This window comes from Myxocyprinus asiaticus, chromosome 23 (assembly GCF_019703515.2).
Source record: "Myxocyprinus asiaticus isolate MX2 ecotype Aquarium Trade chromosome 23, UBuf_Myxa_2, whole genome shotgun sequence".
In the NCBI taxonomy this organism is placed as follows: Eukaryota; Metazoa; Chordata; class Actinopteri; order Cypriniformes; family Catostomidae; genus Myxocyprinus; species Myxocyprinus asiaticus.
Window position 1 is genome coordinate 40,271,940 of NC_059366.1, and position 21,848 is coordinate 40,293,787.

At 38.8% G+C, this 21,848-nt stretch overlaps 1 protein-coding gene across 5 annotated transcripts in view; it reads right to left on the reverse strand.

The window, feature by feature from the left end:
- LOC127414050 (TATA-binding protein-associated factor 172-like) overlaps positions 1 to 21,848 on the reverse strand; it is a 40,375-nt gene that overhangs the window by 17,147 nt on the left and 1,380 nt on the right. For 2 of the 5 annotated variants that reach the window (XM_051651728.1, XM_051651733.1), the window contains exons 3-14: positions 15,053 to 15,167; positions 14,598 to 14,744; positions 11,513 to 11,712; positions 3,881 to 4,008; positions 3,617 to 3,746; positions 3,456 to 3,524; positions 3,202 to 3,291; positions 3,029 to 3,124; positions 1,326 to 1,502; positions 1,047 to 1,187; positions 514 to 638; positions 317 to 437 (exon numbers count right to left, since the gene is read on the reverse strand). In XM_051651728.1, coding sequence (XP_051507688.1) covers positions 317 to 437; positions 514 to 638; positions 1,047 to 1,187; positions 1,326 to 1,502; positions 3,029 to 3,124; positions 3,202 to 3,291; positions 3,456 to 3,524; positions 3,617 to 3,746; positions 3,881 to 4,008; positions 11,513 to 11,712; positions 14,598 to 14,744; positions 15,053 to 15,167 — 1,539 coding nt within the window. Of the gene's footprint in view, positions 1 to 316; positions 438 to 513; positions 639 to 1,046; positions 1,188 to 1,325; positions 1,503 to 3,028; positions 3,125 to 3,201; positions 3,292 to 3,455; positions 3,525 to 3,616; positions 3,747 to 3,880; positions 4,009 to 11,512; positions 11,713 to 11,815; positions 12,537 to 12,582; positions 12,607 to 14,597; positions 14,801 to 15,052; positions 15,168 to 21,848 lie in introns of those variants that run through there. The other 3 variants (XM_051651729.1, XM_051651732.1, XM_051651731.1) reach the window with 3 other exon arrangements.

Consider the following 21,848-nt stretch of genomic DNA (forward strand, 5'->3'; position numbering starts at 1 on the left):
GAGTTGACAAAGTTGATGAGCAGCATCATGGTACCAATTAAGCCTGATTGCATTGTTTTGTCAACTCAAAACCAATCCTAGAATCTGCTCTCACGTAATATACACATGTAAAATTCTCACACATGTATACAATAGTCTTTTTTAGATTTCAGCCTTTAGCAGTTTAGTAATTAGAGATATCATGATTTTGATTTGATTTACTGTACAACTTTAGTTAAAGGCAAAGGGTGTAATGTTGGTTGATGCTACACACTAATCTCAATTCCTCAGCAATTCCAGTAACGATGTGAAGTCAGATATACACAGATTACCCAACCTGGTCAGCTTTGGACAGCAGTGTAAAGAGGGTCTCTAAGGCTGCCCGACGAACAGATGCGATGGTATGTCTTAGGAACGGCCACACTCGAGGAACCAACACAGTCAGGGACTGCTGCATGCTGGGGAACGCAAAAGAATAAGGTTTGAGGTTCAGTTCACATTACAGTGTCAAGTCCTTTGAAAGAGAAATCTCACCTGCACTGGCGGACATGTGGGTAGATGAGCAGGGATGACAGGAGGGTCATGATGCTGTTGGTCGAGGCTGTAAGATCATCCAGCTCCAACAGAGCATTCCACAGTGTGTCAACGATGAATGGAACCTATTCAACATACGAACAAGCATTCACAGATTAACTCTGATCTACAGCTGTAAATAAGAGTCAGATATACAGTAGCATTAAATCCCCATTTATTCAACTAACACATCAATTCTGACATGCATAGTTTCAGCATGCATGGGTCATTTTGAGATCAGCAAAGTTAGATAATTGTGCCATCTTAGACAGTATTAGTTGCCCCTTGTGTCCATTCCAAAATATACCAGTTTCTGTTTTCAAACAGGTCTATTTAAAAAATGTTTTTTAAATATTATAGATTAAAATGTTTAAATATTGTGTGAAATGAATGCTTGTATCATATCATGTAATGCATTTATGCTTTATCTAGTGCGGGTAAAATATCGGCAAAATTCAAATATCAACTCAAACTCATGAACTTAGACCTCAGACCTTATCAGGCTGCAGCTGAACTAATCCATCCACCACTGGAATTAAAGCTGCTGCTGCCACGGCACGAACATCATCATCCAGATCCCTCAGCCCTTCTGTGATGGCAGGAAGAACACGCGGCAGCAGCTCTGAGATCAAATCCTATGGGTCAGTATGGTTCTACAGGTTATAAACAAACTACAAAACAACTGGAATATACTGTATGTGTCAATATCTCAAGACACAGAATTTTTACATTTCAGCCAATCATTAAAAAACTATAATTTGAGACTGCTCCACCTGTCTGATGGCGAGAGCGTATTTGATGCCTAGCAAGCCTCCGTGTCGAACCTCCCACTGGTCTTCAGTTAGCAGCTTAAGCAGAATATCCACCGTCATGGCAACACCGCTGTCTGTCATGTGCCTCAAGGCCACACCAAGAGTCTGAGCACATGTCTCTCTGACAGGCGCAACCACCTGGAAATTTAAGAAAAAATAATTGTTCAGTATTCTTATAGTTTTTCCACATTATCATGAGTTTTACATTGGGGCTGCAACTAACGATCATTTTGATAATCGACTAATCTAACGATTACTAGAACGATTATTCAACTATTTGGGCGATTGTTCCAACAATTAATCATTAGCTCTTAACCAACTATTCAGCTTAGGGCCAGGCAATATGGCCAAAATTGTTATGATATTCTTGTTCATATTGTTCGATATCGATATTTATCAAGATATACATTCACATTTACATAATTTTTTTTATTTCAAAAGTTGGCAGAAGAAAAAATAAATTCTAAACAGCTAAAATAGTCACTACAAAACTGCACTGGGGGTCCAGAGACAGCCAAAGCAGTGGGCTCTGAGGGATCTTTTACCAAAATATTAAAATATTTTATAGATTATCGAGTGCATTTGAAAATGAATGTTAAGAGATCATCTCTCTTATGATCTCTTAACATCATTAAGATCATCATTTCTTTAGATTCAGATACCCAAGTAAGGGGGCATAAAAGCCCTTGTGACTGTGGAATGATGCTGTATGGGGGTTCAGGGGTATCCCCTGAGAGACACCAACCCGGAGCAAGCTCTTTCCTAGCATTGCGAGCGGATTTCTTCCACACCAGTGGGGACACAGCCTGAAAGCCGAACTGCTTGCGTTTTTAGCGACACACACTAAATATAGAAAATTCCTCAAAAGCTTATCATCGATATCGTGGATTTTTTTATCGCGATAAATAACGATATCGTTTTATGCAAGGGATGAGGGTCTCTGCTGGGAGAAGTTTGAAACTCTCTCATGCCGTTTTTCATGAGACTCATAAGCAGCTCTGACCGCACAGAGAAATGCCAGTTTCGGAGTTTGTGCTTATTCATACAACCTGCTTCCTTATCATTTTAACTTTAATAAAGTATGCATAAAGATATAACGCTGGGGTGTTTCACTTAAAGACGCTCTGACAGGCAAGATTTGCTCAAGCGGAACGCCAGGTACGGCTCCATTTTATTTCACGACGACACTGCTTCTGTATTTACTTTTATATTTTTGTATTATAATTCCCTCATACTTTGCCATCTACATCACCTTAATCTATTTGGAAAGTTGAGTGCATCTGGACTGTGAGCTGTGTTTTCATCCTCTCCTCAATCAAGCGCAAGCTGAAGTGCTGCTCTCCTGTGTCATCATTAGCAAATTCTCTCATGTTGCATTAAATTAGATCAAACGACAACAAAAAATTGTCGACAATTGTTTTATGGTCAACACTGTCGATTACGTTGACTAATCGTTTCAGTCCTATTTGACATTTGTTGCATGCCATGTCACGGGACACCTGAGTTGGAGTTTGTGGCTATTTATAGGAGTGTTGTATAAATGCCTCCTTTTAAACAAATGATGTCTATCCACCTTATAGGGATAAGTACAGCAGCAAATCAGTTTTGTTCAACCACTGCAACACCGCCAAGTGGTTGAGAGACATGAACTTAGGATTACAAACCTCATCAGACACAAAGTCTCCAAATCGGTCCAGAGCAAAGACGCACAGAAGCCGAATCACCAAATCCTCCAGCCACTCCTGATGCTGTCGCTCCATCTGAGAATGAAGGCATCAAACGTCACACACTGAACTTCTATAAACCTCTGACAGTGATAATGTGAGCTGGTAAACACCTGTTCAGATGTACTGCCAACCGTCTTTCCTCCGCCAGCACCATGACACTTCAGCACTTCTCTCAGTCCAGTGCCAGCACCATGACGAATCTAAACATGGCAAAAAAAAGTGGTCAAGAACCATATTTAAATGTAAACTGTGTTTATGACCATTTGTCTTGCAAAAAGCACATGACTAGCATGCAAGACAGCAAGAGATAAATCAATGTTAAATTTGAGGGAAGGTGCTTCATGTAGATGTGTTTTTGCAGTACCTCCCACAAAGGGTTGAAGAGATCATTGCACAGTTCCTCACAGAAACTTTCCAATGGCCATTCCTGAGTCTGTCAAACAAAGACAAATATTAAACAACAAAAATATGCGTTGAATTTACAGCTCAATGTCTTACAATATAGGTCTTGTGCATGTCACACACCTCCTCAGATAAACTGGAGTTATCAGAGACATTATCAATTAAGACTTTGCTGTCTGTCGCTGGCTGCTCTATGACCACGTTTGTGGTTTTCCGTCGTTTCTCCTCTGGTTCTCCCTCAAAACTGTCATTGCTGTGGCAGAGGAAGATAAGAGCAGTGGAAAGACTGACTGTCCACAAGTCAAATATCTATATTGTATTGAAAAATCATAATTCACAAAGAATTACAAGAATAAAGAGATCATCATCTGAGTGTGCCAGCTCTACCTCCTCTCATTAGGATCCATGTCTCTGGATTTCTGCTTTGCAACCAGTTTTGCCATCCTCTTGGCCTTGTTCTTCTGTCGATTGCTCATGCCTGGGCAAAACTCTGAATCTATGAGTTCTGCTGCCGGCTAAAGAAGAGAATACAGCAAAGTTATTTACACTCACCGGCCCCTTTATTAGTTACACCTTTACATCTACTTGTTCATATGATTATTTAATCAGCCAATCGTGTGGCAGCAGTGTAATGTATAAAATCATGCAGATATGGGTCAGGAGCTTCAGTTAATGTTCACATCAACCATCAGAATGGGGACAAAATGTGATCTCAGTTAGGGGTGGGCGATATACCGGTAGACATGATAAATCTGTAGAAATCTGCCAACTGGTATACATTTTGGATTATTGTCTATCGCAGTAACGCAAAATTGCCACACGAGAAATGTGTACAGCACATAACACGCATTTCACACTCTGTCGAATAAATGGAAGGCGGAGCAACTGCTCTTTCTTCAAATTCATTTGAATGAGAAGATAAGAAGATTATGAAGGAAAGTGCATCTTCCGTGGTGTGGAATTGGTTTGGCTTTAGAAAACGTGATACAGAGCAGAAAACAGCGATTTGTAAGGTTTGTACATTGTGTATGTCGATATATGTAAATATCCATGTGCACGTCTATCAGTGTTCAGTGCTTCTTGTGAGACAGAAATTATGAAACACATGGTTTTTCCACTGACAGCTGCACTGGTCATTAGATGAAAAGCATGTCTAGAACGCAAGAAAATGTCACTGAATCTGCTTCTGAGGCCCGAAATTTCGCTTGAGCGACCCCGTCAAACCAAATTCAATGAGATTCATCCCGCGCTCCAAACATGCCTTCCATCCAAACAGGCGCAGCTGTATTTTGTGCGAGTGTTGCATGGATAAGCAATCTTAAACACGCAAGTGCGTGTGAGTATTGAAGTCATTCCAGTCCCTTCTTTTCAGCTCCTGTGAGAGAATAAGTGCCGATCACACCCACTACTCATTCTGGTTTCTCTCAATATCATGTGGGTTTTTAAAATGCACATCAAAACCCTTTCTAAAATTCAATTCGAATGATGTTTGATATCAGGAAACAAACCATCCACACCGTATTTTCCTTCAGATATTTTATATTTTCTTTATATAGATTATTAAAAACACTAAGAGCCTAATTGTTTATGGATACATGTTTATTTATATTTTCTTTGTTGCATTGCTTTGAGATGTTAAGTTTCATGAGGAAAGTTGATGATAATAATAATAATAATAATAATATTATTATTATTATTATAACAATAAAGAAAAAGATGATTAACGCACTTTATCAGACTGAAATTTGGCATTTATTTTTTTACTTTGTCAACATGCAAATAGAGAGAAAATTAAATAAGATTATAAATGAAAACTACTTAAAGTATTTAATTCACTGACTGTATTACTCAAAATTACACACTGCGACATGGCTTAATACCTTATACAATTTTATTGATTTTTCAGGAAAAAAAAAAAGTAACTATTTCGTGATAACGTTATCATGATATAAGATTTTGGTCATATCGCCCACCCCTAATCTTAGTGGTTTAGACCGTGGCATGATTGTTGGTGCAAGATGGGCTGGTTTGAGTATTTCTGTTCCTGCTGATCTCCTCGGATTTTCACATGCAACAGTCTCTAGAGTGTATCGAGAATGGTGCGAAAAACAAAAAACAGCCAGTGAGTGGCAGTTCTGTGGACGAAAATGCCTTGTTGATGAGAGGTTAACAGAATGGCCAGACTGATTTGAGCTGACAGAAAGGCTACGGTAACTCAGATAACCACTCTGTACAATTGTAGTGAGCAGAATAGCATCTCAGAATGCACAACATTTCAAACCTTGAGGTGAATGGGCTCCAACAGTAGAAGACCACATTGGGTTCCACTTCTGTCAGCCAAGAACAGAAAACGGAGGCTGAAGTGGGCCTACAATTTGTGTACCTCAGCAGAAATCCAGATTTGTCAGACCAGGTGATGTTTTTCCCAATAGTCTACTGTCCAGTTTTGGTGAGCCTGTGCCCACTGCAGCCTAAGTTTCCTGTTCTAAGCTGACAGTTGTGGTACTGGAGGGGCCTACGGCTGCTGTAGTCATCAGCCTCAATGTTCGATGTGTTGTACATTCAGAAATACTTTTCTGCATAGCACAGTTGTAACGTGTGGTTATTTGGGTTATGGTCACCTTCCTGTCAGCTTGGAACAGTCTGGCCATTCTCCTCTGACCTCGGTCATTAACAAGCCATTTTCGCCCACAGAACTGCCACTCGCTGTACGTTTTTTGTTTTTCACACCATTCTCTTTACACTCTAGAGACTGTTGTGCATGAAAATCCCCAGAGATCAGCAGTTACAGAAATACACAAACCAACCTGTCTGGCACCAACAATCATGCCACGGTCAAAATCACAGAGATAAAATTTTTTCCCCATTCTGGTGGTTGATGTGAACATTAACTGAAGCTCCTGACCCATATCTGCATGGTTTTAAACATTATACTGCTGTCACACGATTGGCTGATTAGATAATCGCATGAACAAGTAGATGTAAAGGTATACCTAATAAAGTGGCTGGTGAGTGTATTTTAATTTGATAACGGTTCAGTTACTTCCAGTAAAGGTCTTCATGAACTCTTAGGCCAAATTTACACCTGGTATTAATTTCCAAATCACTAATGGAACATTGTAAAATCCACTGTGTGATCCGATCACTCGAAACACATTAAGTGGAAGTCAAAAATGCACATAGCCACACTATTATTCAATTGAAACACTTGGAAAACCCAATACACATGCACAAGACTTGACTAATCATTTTTGCCATGTCTGACATTAATATGTAGCAATGTCCTGGCATAGTATGAGAAGTATGTTGTCACAAAATCTGATCACAAGTGATCACAGGAGACTCATTCAAGATGTTTGTTAATACCAGGGGTAAACCTGGTGTCATTTCACAGTATGTGAAACAACAGTGTCATTTCACAGTATGAGTCCCCTAACAGCCTGAGCGTCTGGTGATAAAACATAAGACTAAAAAAAGGCTGTTCACCTTCTCTAATGTAAGCCTAAACCTCTCCACACTTACTGTGTGAACCAGTGTTTCCTACAGAATTCAGCTCTTTCTGTAACTGCTGATCTCCTGGGATTTTCACACACAACAGTCTCCAGAGTTTACTCAGAATGGTGCCAAAAACATCCAGTGAGTGGCAGTTTTGTGGACGGAAATGCCTTGTTGATGAGAGAGGATCAGAGAATGGCCAGACTGGTTCGAACTGACAAAGTCTACGGTAACTCCGATAACCGCTCTGTACAGTTGTGGTGAGAAGAATAGTGGGGTTGGTGCTGTTTTGGCAGCACAACAGGGACCTATATAATATTAGGCAAGTGGTTTTAATGTTGTGGCTGATCGGTGTACACTGCATGCACAATTATTAAGCAAATTGTATTGTATTAATTTTATTGTTGAACAAACACAATGCTCTCAGTCAGTTCAAAATGTTATTGAACCTCAAACCTGAATGTTTAAAAGAAAAGTGTGTTGTGTCTTTCTCAGGGGAATATATAAGTGTGCACAATTATTAGGCAACTAAATTACAAAAATAATTGCTCCCGACATAAAATGACAATTAAATATTCAAAAATATTCAGTGACCAATATAGGCCCCCTTTTCAATAGCTGCCATGAGCCTTTCATCCATGGAGTCTGTCAGTTTCTTGATCTGTTTACGGTCAACTTTCACTGAAACAGCAACCACAGCCTCTCAAATGCTGTTGTAATGAGGTGTATTGTCTTCCCTCACTGTAAATCTCATGTTTGAGAAGGGCCCACAAGTTCTCAATAGGATTTAAGTCAGGTGAGGAAGGGGGCCCTTCATCTTTGAGGCCCTTGCTGGCTAGCCAAGCAGTGGAGTACTTGGATGCATGTGATGGAGCACTGTCCTACATAAAGATCATGGCCTTCTTGAATGCTGAGGACTTCTTCCTGTACCACTGCCTGAAGAAAGTATTTTCCAGAAACTGGCAGTAGGTTTGGGAGTTGAGTTTCAGTCCATCTTCAACTCAAAATGGTCCAACTACCTCATCCTTAATGATAGCAGCACATACCAGTACCCCTCCTCCACCTTGCTGGCGCCTGACTCGAAGTGGTGCACTGTGTCCATTAGTGATCCAGCCACGGGTACATCTATCTGGTCCATCAAGAGTCACTCTCATTTCATCTGTCCATAAAACCTTTGAAAAATCTGTCTTCAGGTATTTCTTTGCCCAATCGTGACGCTTCAACTTGTGAATCTTATTCAGTGGTGGTCGTGTTTCAGCCTTCTTGACCTTGGCCATGTCTCTGAGCACTTGACACCTTGTACTCCTGGACACTCCAGGTAGGTTGCAGTTCTGGAATATGGTGGCACTGGAGGATAATGGGTTCCTGGTACGTTTCACATTTAATACTTCAAGTCTTTTGCAGTTAATTTGCGCCTTTTCTTCTCTATGCGTTTTTTGCGCCCCAGTTGACTATTCGCAACAAAACGTTTGATTGTCCGATGGTCACGCCTCTATAGTTTAGCTATTTCAAGAGTGTTTCATCCATCTGAAAGGCATTACAATTTATTTTTCAGTGTCAGTTCAATCACCCTTTTGACCCATTTTACCTGAAGTAATGAAGCTGCCTAATAAATATGCACACCTTGATATAAGATGTTAGTCACTTTCGCCACACCCTCCCTCATTACACAAATACATATCACCTGAAAATGATTGAATACAATAAGCATTCAAGTTGATATGGTTTGGAGTTGGAAAATGTGCATGAAAATAATATCAGAATATTCACTTGCCTAATAATTGTGCACGTAGTGCAAGTAACATTTAAATGTTTACATTTATTTATTTTTTTTAAATATTGCAAAATTGTATCGGAGTTCTGAGATGAAATCAAAGACCATTTGAAAATAATAATAAAAAAGCCTCTATATGGCCAAGTGTGATCATTAAACAGCAGAAAGATTAATTTAATTAAATAATACACAGTCACATGCGCTGCGCGCCACAGTATGAATAAGATGAGCCTCTCTGCCGTCATCTTCACACACACACGCACATGAACACACGCAGTCACGCACGCGAACGCACAAACGCAACACACACTACTAATGCTTGATTTCCATGCAGTGTGTCCAATAGTATCCATCTGCAGAGCCACAGATCAGTGTGTTGAGTGTATAACGGCTGTGAACTCTAATGAACCCTTTCTCCGTTGCAGCTGAGATTTCAGCTCGCGAGTTGCGGGAAGCTTGATATAATGAACTCTTCACAAACAGGAAGAACTTCAAAGATCTTTCAAAATAAGTCATGCTGAAATGAGAGTTCTGTTCAGCTGATTGCATAAAATTGAAGACACTGACAGAAAAATATTACTACTGTATAAGTGTAATATTCAAATCAGTGGCAATAATATTCATAGTAACAATAATATAATATTAAATGGTTATATTATTAGTATTATTTTATGTAAGCAATATTACATAAGTGTACTGAATTTCAGCATGTTGTGATTCAGCCATGGTAGCCTTTTGCCTCAGGTAATAAGATTGTTTTCATTAATACTGTAAAGCTCTGTAGTTCATGTTTTTTTGTTTGTTTTTTTTTTTTACAGAAAAATTAAAACAGAAAAGGCACAATTTGTATCTATAAGACTTTATGCAGTTCTTTTAGACTATTCTTTATTTGTTGCCCAAGTATAGAGTTAGAATCGATACAAAGGTACCAGTGCTGGTATCGTAACAAAGCCAAACTTTTGGTGTCAGAGCAACCCTAGTAGTCAGTAATTTAATGATTCTTGATACCAGCTTCAATACAACAACAAATAACACTAACTAGATGCTCTAGTGGTCCAAGGCACTCAGAGTAGGGTTTACATTTTTAAAAAGCCTAAGTCACGGCTATTGGATTAAATCAAAGCCTTCATCAGGGTGCATTACATTTAAAAATGTAAACCCTACTCAGAGTGCCTTGGAGCACTAGAGCATCTGAACAGAATATCTCTTATCCAAAGAGCACCAGTGGGAATTATTATACACCCAAGTAGCACTCCTTGCATGCTGTGTTTGACAATAACACAAACTATTTTGTTAACTATGTAAGAATTTTTTCAAGTTTAAGTAATTATTCAAGACCAGTGAATCATCAGTAAAAAAGTAAACAGCAATAAAAACAGCAATGAATAGAAATATATTAAAAATAATAGAAAAAAATATATAAATTAAGAAAATTGTGCTTTTTTAACAGCTTTATAAGTTTTTAACCCAGTTTGAAGTATTCTAAACATTCAGAATGAAATGCGATATGAAATTACTACTGGTCTTCACTGTATTATTACAATACTTTTTAAAGCTACTGAAGTTATCCAGTCAAGAGCAGTGAGTGGTTTTCTCGTTTTCTTATGGTTGTTTAATTAATGACACTTGACAGCAGCAGGTCTATTAGCTTACATTTACACTTACAAGTCCGACAGTTTGACACAAATCAACTTTTCCCCCCCACTGTTCACATTCACTTTAGACATAACTCACTGTGTTTACATGAATACCTCAAAGAATTTTTAAATGTAATCGCTTACACGCATCACCACGAGCGTTCTTGAAACACACGCGCATGTTTAGCGCACACACACACACACAAGCCGATCGTTAGCGAATTATACAGTTATGCACTTAACTGTATTATTATTAAGAATATTAACTTTGTAATATATGTGGCACAGGCCTAGACAATATCACAAATATAGCCGGTTATTTTTTGTTATTGAAGTTCTAATCAGGCTATTTGTCCGGCCGAAATAAAGCATTAATGTTGAGCCCTAATTACAAATGTATTATAACAACAACCCTATTTTTATTATTATTATTATTAAGTAATATTTCTCTAATAATTTCTTAATTTGTACACAGCATTGCTATGGGAACTGGTTAAAACAATTCTGTAATTTTCTGTGTGAAGTCATGTCAACAAAAGCCTATGAATGAGCGCCTGTGAATTCCAACATGGTAAAATGCTCATCTCCGCTGCCGTCCACAAAAAAACCATGGTGTTATGAGATTTTCGATTTGTAATTGTATAGTAAATTGTAGTGGCCAGTAAAAGTGAATTTAGAGCACTATAATTTAGATAATTGAATGCAACACATCTGTTATTCTGTGCATGAGATGAGATTCGTAGGGGAAGCACAGACAGAACCACCTCACGTGCGCTCAGAACAGAGCTCCGCAGAGCAGCGCATGGCTCATGCAGACTGTTTGCTTGATTAGATCACAGCCCTTTGCAGTTTAATATAATTATAAGGTCATATCTTAATTTCGATTTTATTTCAATGGATCGTTCAGCCCTACACAACGCAATAGAAAGACATGTTTTTGCATTATTTCACGGAACGCGTTCTTTTTAGCTCATCACATTGAATTCAGACTGCAAGCTCACAACTTGAGTATCATTCTCTTGCCACTGCGCTGGAGATTCAGCAGTGGCGCTTGAAACACTGGTGTGAACTGGCATTTGAAGGCTAAAGTTCAAAGACTCTAACACAACTCACCACATGGTTGCGTGAGAAGGGGCAGCCCAGGCTTTTATTAGAATGTGTTCTGCTGGTACTGGAGACACAGGTGTCCTCCAAGTCCTCATCGTTAAAAAGCTCCTCTGTGTCCATGCCAATGGCAGCACCCATATCCAATCCTAACTTCTTCTGTAACTGCTTCCTCTGCCGGGCCAAACGTTCTTTGGGATCTGTCTCACCTGAAGAACAGATCATAATCATGACAAACTGTTGTGAATGAAATCATAACAAGAGCAAACGTTGCCACAACGATGCTAGATGTTCTGGTTTGTTGCCACTTGCCAAGGTGTTGCTATGCAGTTGCTAAGGTGTTCTGGGTGGTTGCTTAAGGGCCCAAGTCAAAAGATCCCTCACCCAAGCATCTATGATATTCTGGTCCCTATATAAGGCTTGGTCCCTCCTTCAAAGAAAGTCTTCAATGCAAACTGGATTTTTTTTTTTTTTTTCCACCTGAAGTCCAATTGCTTAGAAAAGTCACAGCACACCTTTTCTCAAGCTACAAATTTGAGTATGCATGCACAATATATTGGCAGCCTATGTACGATTGGCCCATACCTGGGAAAATCTAAATATTATCAAAATATTCAAATCAGCATACATCTGTAATATAGGCACATTTCTGGTTCATGTTACATCTGACAAAACTTAAATAGCAGCAAGTTCAAATTCTAAGCATTTAAATGACATTTCAAATGAGAAGCTTTTAATGAATTAGCTAGCAGTTCCAGGTTAAAGACCTTTTTTTTTTTTTTTTTTTTAATATCAGTTATCGGTATTGGCCACAATGAGCTGTAAATTATCAGTATCTGCCCAGAAATTCCGTATCAGTGCATCCCTAGATTTGAGGTATAAATTATGTACATAGCACAAACTGACTAGTGTTGGGGTTAGGGATATGAAAAAAACCCAGCAAGCACAACTTATGGAACACTAATATGAAAACCAAGGACAGGTAGGGATGACAAAACATACTAGTCCATTTCATTCAAATTTCCTCTATCCTTACAGACATGCAAATAAACTGTACACTTATCACCTGCACTTGTTACCTGATTCCAGGAAAGAAGAACGTCAATGGAAATTGCTTTTATTTCCTCACTACAGTCAAATCAAAAGCAAAACAATTCAGTGAACGTCTTTACTGGCATTTTCTTGTAGAAACAAATTCTTCCATCTAGTATTTGGCTGCCCAGATGATGGGTGGCTCGCCAATGTATCAGAGTTCCTCTAATACAAAAGAAGAGTAAGGCATACCAAGTACTTGTGGGGAAAATAATTTATTGACTGATAACGATCGTGTAGCATAGCTCTTCTGAATTTAAGCCCAAGGCATGGTCTGTGTGACTAGACCTTTATACCTGGTAACAAATGTGCTAACAAAACATACAGGAGATCTAATTGGATCTGCTGAGGGGAACACAGCAAGTGACGTCCACAGGAAGCTCTGAGAAGATCCCAGCAAATGGGGTCTAACAGAAACCTCCTGAAGATAACCCAAACAATTGATAGGTTTGATGAATCTGTCCCATCTTAACAAATGACATCTGACATCAACAAAAACAGAGGCTAAGAAACAATTTTAAAATAACACAATCTTTCAAATATTATCTGTACACACAAAAATAAACAATAAGCTCCAGTTGCATCTGCCACCCAAAATGAACCTGTGAACAAACAAATAAAATTAGATGTGAAGAGTGTCGTGGGTGGTTGCCAGGGTGTTGCTATGTGGTTGCTAAGATCCGAGTTTTCTTTAGGTTCTAGCTATGCTGGTTGCCAAGCTGTTCTAGGTGGTTACTAACAGGCTAGAGTCAAAAGAGCCAACCCCAAAAGTTATTCTGAGCACTAGATATAGCTCTGGTCCCTCCTTCAGAGCAGGTTTATGGGATTTTTTTGTTCTTTTTATTTTTTATGCAAACCCCTAAACCCAAATATGAGCAATAATAGTACATTTACATATGCATTTTACAGACATTTTCATCCGTAGAGACTTAAAATGCATTCAAAGCAGGGCTCCAGACTGCGACTAAATGGTCGCATTTTCCAAACGTTTTCCCAACCGGTGCGACAAAGTTGTTACATGTCGCACCGGTGTGACAATGTTGGCCAGCTCTCCCTCTTTCTCTCTCTCTCTCTATGCGCTGCTGTTTTCTATTAAGCAATATCAAATGGCAAACTCATCAAATGCGGAATGAAACAGTGCTATCCACTAACAGGACAAATTATTAGCACGGCACAAATGGACAGAGCATCACAGAACAGGTGCGTTCACTCACGGAGTGTATATAATTACAGCGCTGCAAGAACCAGTGAGAAGCACAGCGCAAGCGCGTAAAAGTTGCGTTCACTCACCGAACCGATCTCAAGCTCTCGACGCAGACCACTGATCATTGCAGCGCTGCCTGCGAGAACCATTGTGAATTATGGAAAATATTAGTTTTCCTTCTGTGTAAAAATATTTTCTCTTCAAAAGGTCTATGTTTGTAGAAAAATATACGTTTTGTTAGCCTTCAAATTTCCAAGAATCAACAAAAACAAGATGAAAGGAGTCCCGATTTAGTTGCACAGTCAGAATAATGTAGCCCTACATAAATTAGGTGTTAACTTTTTATCGATGTTATAGATAACCTTCTTGTTGTTAATACCAGTAAATGTACATATGCATCTCGACTCAAAATCAATGCCTTACTGTAGGAGCATTTCAGTGGGGCAAAATATTCAACATTATTGGTAACTGGACTTATTTTTGTAATATAATAATAATACTTTTATTATTAGTTTCAGTCTTTAAACTTTTCATTTTATCAGCCCAAACCCCCACCGGTGCTACCAAGTGAGGTGCTGGTGCCACCGCTCTCAAATGTCAGTCTGGAGCCCTGCAAGGTATACATTTTATCAGTCCATGCATTCCCTGGGAATCAAACAAATGACCTTGTTATTGCTAACACCATTGCTAGCACAGAATTTCAGTAACAAATAATATGCAACAGTGATGCTCGCCTTAAGCACCACCACTAACAACATAACAAAAATTACATTGCCAGAGTGAGAAATCCAATCATACCTGACTTGTCATCTTGCATCTCAAACTCTGCACCTGCAGAGCCGAGCAGCGATGCTCCGTGCTTGAGCAGACGGGAGATATCGAACCTGTAGAAACTCAGCCTGTCTGAGGAGCTGTCCTCTGGAGACATGTCTTCTGCACACACCTCTGAGGAGGACAACACCCATTATAAAGCACACGCTCAGCACAAGAAACTCACTTACCTAGATAACAGAAATAAAGAACTGAAATCATTAGACAGAGGCCTCAGAATTGTTAGTGGTTAATGCGTGGCATCACAATCAGATTGGTGTGATTTGCAACAGCCTTGAACAGAACTTGCCAGACTGAAGGCAGATACACAAAGCAGGTGATGTAATCAGTTACTGCAGCAATGTGCATTGCTGTAAAATATTTACAGAAAATTCCAAAACCTCAAATTCTTTGGTTATGCAATCGGAGAATATTCAGCTCACCGTCTTTTGGCTTTGGAGCTGGGTTCCATTCTGGTATATTCTTCACTATGGCTTCGACAGCCTGTCCTGCTGCGATTCGCGTATCCCAGTTTGGACTCCTCAAGTATGTTAAAACCTTTTAGGGCCAGAGTGAAGGAAAACAGATAGATAATCAGAGCACTGTAACAAAGCAAAAGCAAGGCTTGTTGGAATACATCAGACAGACAAGCAACAACTTCCACACTTACATTTACAAACATCATACTCTCTTACTCTTTTCACACTTGAAATTGTTAATATGCGTACGAAGAGGGTGTTATATCACCATTAAAAGATGCACAGAATTGTAAGCCACTAACAAAAAGGTACCATGTTTTTTGAACATGAACCATGGTGGACTACCATGTACAGTTGAAGTCAGAAGTTCACATACACTTAGGTTGAAGTCATTAAAACTCCACAGATTTCATATTAGCAAACTTTAGTTTTGGCAAGTCGTTTAGGACATCTACTTTGTGCATGAGTAATTTTTCCAACAATTGTTTACAGACAGATTGTTTCACTTTTAAATGACTCACAATTCCAGTGGGTCAGAAGTTTATACACACCAAGTTAACTGTGCCTTTAAGCAGCTTGGAAAATTCCAGAAATTGATGTCAAGCCTTTAGACAATTAGCTTCTGACAGGAGGTGTACCTGTGGATGTATTTTAAGGCCTAACTTCAAACTCAGTGCCTCTATAATGTGGTTCTCGCTCTCGGTGGGGTGTGTGGAGAGTTGTGCGTGGATGCCGCAGAGAATACCTCCACACGCGCTATGTCTCCGCGGTAAAGCGCTCAACAAGCCACGTGATAAGATGCACGGATTGACGGTCTCAGACGCGGAGGCAACTGAGATTAGTCCTCCGCCACCCCGATAGAGGTGAGTCACTATGCCACCACGAGGACTTAAAAGCACAATTGGGAATTGGGCATTCCAAATTGGGGAGAAAATGGGACCACGCAGCCATCATACCGCTCAGGAAGGAGACGCATTCTGTCTCCTAAAGATGAATGTAGTTAAGTGCGAAAAGTGCAAATCAATCCCAGAACAACAGCAAAGGACCTTGTGAAGATGCTGGAGGAAACAGGTTGACAAGTATCTATATCCACAGTAAAACGTGTCCTATATTGACATATAGGCTGCTCAGCAAGGAAGAAGCCACTGCTCCAAAACCGCCATAAAAAAGCCAGACTACAGTTTGCAAGTGCACATGAGGACAAAGATTTTACTTTTTGGAGAAATGTCCCCTGGTCTAATGAAACAAATTGAACTCTTTGGCCATAATGACCATCGTTATGTTTGGAGGAAAAAGGGTAAGGCTTGCAAGCCGAAGAACACCATCCCAAACGTGAAGCATGGGGGAGTCAGCATCATGTTGTGGGGGAGCTTTGTTGCAGGAGGGACTGGTGCACTTCACAAAATAGATGGCATCATGAGGAAGGAAAATTATGTGGAAATATTGAAGCGACATCTCAAGACATCAGCCAGGAAGTTAAAGCTTGGTCACAAATGAGTCTTCCAAATGGACAATGACCCCAAGCATACCTCCAAAGTTGTGGCAAAATGGCTTAAGGACAACAAAGTCAAGGTATTGGAGTGGCCATCACAAATCCCTGACCTCAATTCAAAAGAAAATTTGTGGGCAAAACTGAAAAAGCATGCATGAGCAAGGAGGCCTAAAAACCTGACTCAGTTACACCAGTTCTGTCTAGAGAAATGGGCCACAATTCCAGCAACTTATTGTGAGAAGCTTGTGGAAGGCTACCCAAAAGGTTTGACCTAAGTTAAACAATTTAAAGGCAATACTACCAAATACTAACAAAGTGTATGTAAACTTCTGACCCACTGGGAATGTGATGAAAGTGCACATAGCCATTGTTTGTAGTTGAGTTTTGCTGGTTTAAGGCTTTAACACTACACCCAATTCTGATTTGTTTTTCAATCCAATCTATAGGAACTGACATTTTGAAAGTGATGAAATATGATGTATTTGTTCAAACAGTCTAGTCCTTTCAACATATGGTATATCTACACTGGTTGCCATGATGCCAAGAGACATAAGAGTGTAGCTGTCATTGTGGCAAGAGAAGGTCATATCCATTTTTGACTCCTGCACCATTAAATACAAGAGCAAAAAAGAGTTGAGTTCAGACACAACTGTTAGCACTACAGCACTTTATGCAAGACATTCCAGTCATTTTGCAGATGTGCAATTAAAGGAATAGTTCACCTAAAAATTTTAATTCTCTGATCATTTACTCAGCCACCTGCAGAATACAAATTAAGACTTTTTTGAAAAATATTTCAGCTCTGTTGGTCCTCACAATGCAGGTGAGTGGTGGTGGCATGAGCTCTGAAGATCCAAATATCACAAATCATCATAAAAGTAAATCAATTCAACTCCATGTCTTCTGAGGCGACCCAATTGGATTTGGGTGAGAACAAACAAAATATAGCTCTTTTCACTGTACATTTTGCCATTGTAGTCTCCAGGCACGATCATCATTTCAAGTTAGATTACAATAGCTAGTGCTTGACGCATGCTTAGAGCGCTAGTAATTGAGCTTGAAATCACAATTGCCAAGGAGACTGCCGTTAAGATTTATAGTGAAAATAGAATTACATTTTGTTTTGTTCTAACTCAAAAGCGATCACTTCTTATGAACCACTGGAGTCGTATGGATTACTTTTATGATGCCTTTATCCAATATTTGGACCTTGAGTTCTGGTCACCATTCACTTGCATTGTATGGACCTACAGAGCTGAAATAGTCTTAAAATCTTTGTTTGTATTCTGCAGAAGAAAGAAAAGTCATACACATCTTGGATGGCATGAGGGTGAGTAAATGAGTGAATTTTCATTTTTGGGTGAACTATCAATTTGTTGCTTTATTTTATCATTCTCTTGTGGCCACATATATTGATGCAAAACAAAGTTGTTATACAAGCCTGTCACTTCATAAACCAGCTAAATTTTCTGGCAAGCTTTATTGTTAGTACAAAAAATGCATACAAACAAAACTGTAGTCTAAATCTGATTTATTACCAATTATTAGTAACTAAGATAGATGGGGCTAAAAATGGTTTCCCACTTGTAATTACGACTTTGTGGTGCCATTCATGTATGCTCAACTTGTAAAAAATGATCATTCTGACATGACTGGAACACACCATAAGTGATGTTAGCCATTCTAGAACTTCCGCTAGAATTGAATTAGACATGCCCCCTCTTTTCAAAGCCCCACCCCACAAAGAAACCACTGTACTGTTGAGCCCATTGTAATCAGAGATGGAGCAGGAGCCCAGCAGCGTGTTATCTCATGTGGTCAAATTTGTCAAAAGCAACAATGGCAGCAAAATTGAATTCTTGCACAACAAATGGACTGAACCCATGTTCTCAGCTTCCTGTGTCCCATATATGGATTGCCTTGTGAATGTGCAAAATGATTGACAAGCAGAAAGCATTTTAAAAGGAATAGTTCATCCAAAAATGAAAATTCTCTCATACTCACCCCTCAAGCCATCTCAGATGTGTATGACTTTCTTTTGCAGAACACAAATGAAGATTTTTAGAAGAATATCTTAGTTTTGTTGGTCCATTCATTGCAAGTGAATGGTGGTCAGAACTTTGAAGCTCCAAAAAGCACATAAAAGGCAGCATAAAAGTAATCCATACGACTCCAGTGGTCAAATCCATGTCTTCAGAAGCAATATAAGTGTGCGTGACAAACAGATCAATATTTAAGTAATTTAAGTCATTTTTTACTGTAAATCTTCTTTTGTTTTTTGGCAATTCACACTACTGGTCAGGGCTGGTAAAATGAGTATTTATATAAAAAAAAGGACTTAAAGCTACACTATGTAAGATTTATTAGAAATTAACAAAACTTTATTAATGAGCTCTCACCAACACCAACAATCCGTCTTCCAAACCATGTTTTTGCCTTACCCTGATTCACTACGTTAAGTCTACAATAGAGATTTTTTATTTAAAACTGTTGTGACAGATTTGCCATGAAACCGCAGGCATACGTCATTAGTCCTCGCGTGTTTACATCTCATGGATTTTTAACCGTTTTTACCTGTTTGGTGAAGTTGTTTACCTGCTGTAATGTGTGGGTATGTTTATTGGTAGGGTTGTTATGCTTTAATGTTTTTCTGGTTAATTTTCTGTTAATGTTTAGTTCACTAATATTCATGAGTATTTTATAACATTGCTGCAATTTCGAGATTCCCTAAGTGTGTCTCTCCAAGTATGTGTGTGCCGCTGTTTTCTTGGGCTTTTTTTTTTTACCTCAGTCACAGAAACGCACAAGTTGAAAGATTATTATTTTTATTTTATTTTTTTTGCCTGACGAAGACCTAATGGTCTAAACATTGCAAGCAAGTGTAAGCCAATAAAGTAATTTAAGCAATAAATCAGTATACAGACACTTGCCATTTTTTTTTTTCTCCTTTAAACAGATCCCCAAACAGAATGTGTGCTGCTTATCTTAAGTTGTTTATAATGTACCAAGTTCATCACACAGTAATGTATTGTATATAATTTTTTTAGTGTGCAACTCTGTTGTAACTTTACTTCCAAATAAACGATTAAACATCTTTTTATTGTAATTGTGATATTGCATATCGGTGAATTATTTTCATGTTCAAGTATTTCATCATTATTAAATCCTTGTTTTGCATTTTTATATTACAGTGTTATTGTTTGCAGTCCATAGACCTACTATTATAGTATTTCAGTTCACTCATTCTCCACTGAGGCTGTAGATTGTAATATACAATTAGTCTTCAAATGAACTCATATCAGCCATGTAACAAGTTTCACCTCTTAAATTGATGTGTAGTACAATGCAAACATTTAAAATGACATTTTCCTTTATATTTAGACATGAGGTAACTGTACTATAAAAACACTGTAAATTTCAGAACTCAAAACTTCCTCTCCAGTCTAAGAGCATTTCTAGTTCCCACTATTGAAATGTCTCGTTTTAAAAATGTCCATGTTGCATCACAAGATCGCTGTGTTGTATTTACATGCACCAAGACATGTGCAATGGCACCCTTAGCCCCGCCCACTGGCGCTCAGTTCATATCGTAAACAGAGCGAGAGAGACAGACTTAGTGTTACCAACTATTCCTGAACACCAAAAGGGGACCCATCTGGACTATTTTGAAGTTTTTTGAGCATATAACAAGCATTTCACAGACGTCTTTGACCATTGTCATGTTTATCGCAACACTTTAAAAGATGCTGTGTGAGTTACAACTCAGAAAAGGAGACTCCGTTCAGTTTCATTCAGCTGCCCTGAGTCTTGCTGTTCTTGCACCATCTGCGCTATTTTTAATTGTTGGTGTATGTAAATAAGCACTAGCTGGATGTCTTTGACCATTTGGATGCGCTTCAGGCGATCTGCGCCTCAGCGCACCTATGTGTGTGCGTCATGTTTTACCGTGCTGTGGACTGTGTTTGTGCAGCATGGACTGCTTGTGAACCAGTCATAATACATTTCAAGCTTTGCAAAGGAACTGTTATTGAAGAATGGGGCAGTTAAAAACACCGACTTCACAGCAAAACCATGAGTAAACAATTTAATGCATGAATACTGCAAATGTCATGACTGTTTGATAGTTATGGTGCTGATGTGCTTGAGTACTTCGATACATTCAGATGCAATGTGTTGGATGTGCGTTGTGTGTAAACCCTGAAATTTAGTTCTATAATGTTGTGGAGAGCTTGTTTAATCTCTTCCGACTGAGTTTCAAATATGGCTGAATTTGAGGGGCTGCACGATGTTAGCCAATAGGAACAGTGAGCGTTTACATTGAAGTTTAAAGCAGACGCTGAAGCCAAAACAGAGGGTTCAGTCAGAGGGCCAGGGACAGGGTGGAAAATTATCATTTATACTAAACTATGACAGTTTTTGTGCAAAAAAAGTTGATGTTATAAGTGGACCTCAAGGAAGGTAATAAAATTATTACAAACAAAATAGCATTTCATGACCCCTTTAATGTATATTGTGTAGTGGATAAAACTTCAATAATCATTCAAATATAATTAAGAGTGTTGTTTATTTTCCTAAAATATCAGTTATAAATGTTTAAGCAAAAAACATAATATCAATATGAAAATAGCTCTTCATGACGCCATTCTGCAGGTAATCTCAGAGTCCTCACTTAAACCATGAGATTCATCCGTCACAAGAGCAATGCCGAATCACAACTGGCGTAAAGTGTTCCTCCGCAAGTAACCTGCATAGTTACATAGTGTAACTTTAAACATTGATCCGTTTCTCACCCACACCTATCGTATCGCTTCTAAAGACAATGGATTTAACCACTAGAGTTATATGGATTACTTTTATTCTGCCTTTATGCGCTTTTTGGAGCTTAAAAGTTCTGGCCACCATTCACTTGAATTGTACGGACCTACCGAGCTGAGATATTCTTCTAAAAAAAATTAATTTGTGTTCTGCAGAAGAACTAAAGTCATAAACATCTGGGATGGCATGAGGGTGAGTAAATGATGAGAGAATTATCATTTCTGGGTGTACTATTCTTTTAAAGTACACCGACTGTCTGCACAATGAATCTGATGGCGACCCTCTGTCACATTTTGTTTGCTGTTGTTTAGAGACTAGCACTGTCACAAAGACATGTGATATTTCAGGACATCTAATTCAGTGACACCTGTCAAAATGTGTACATTTTCCACGTGCTACTCCACGGCACCTTTAATGTGGTATTTTTTTTCCATTCGGACAACTAAACAGATT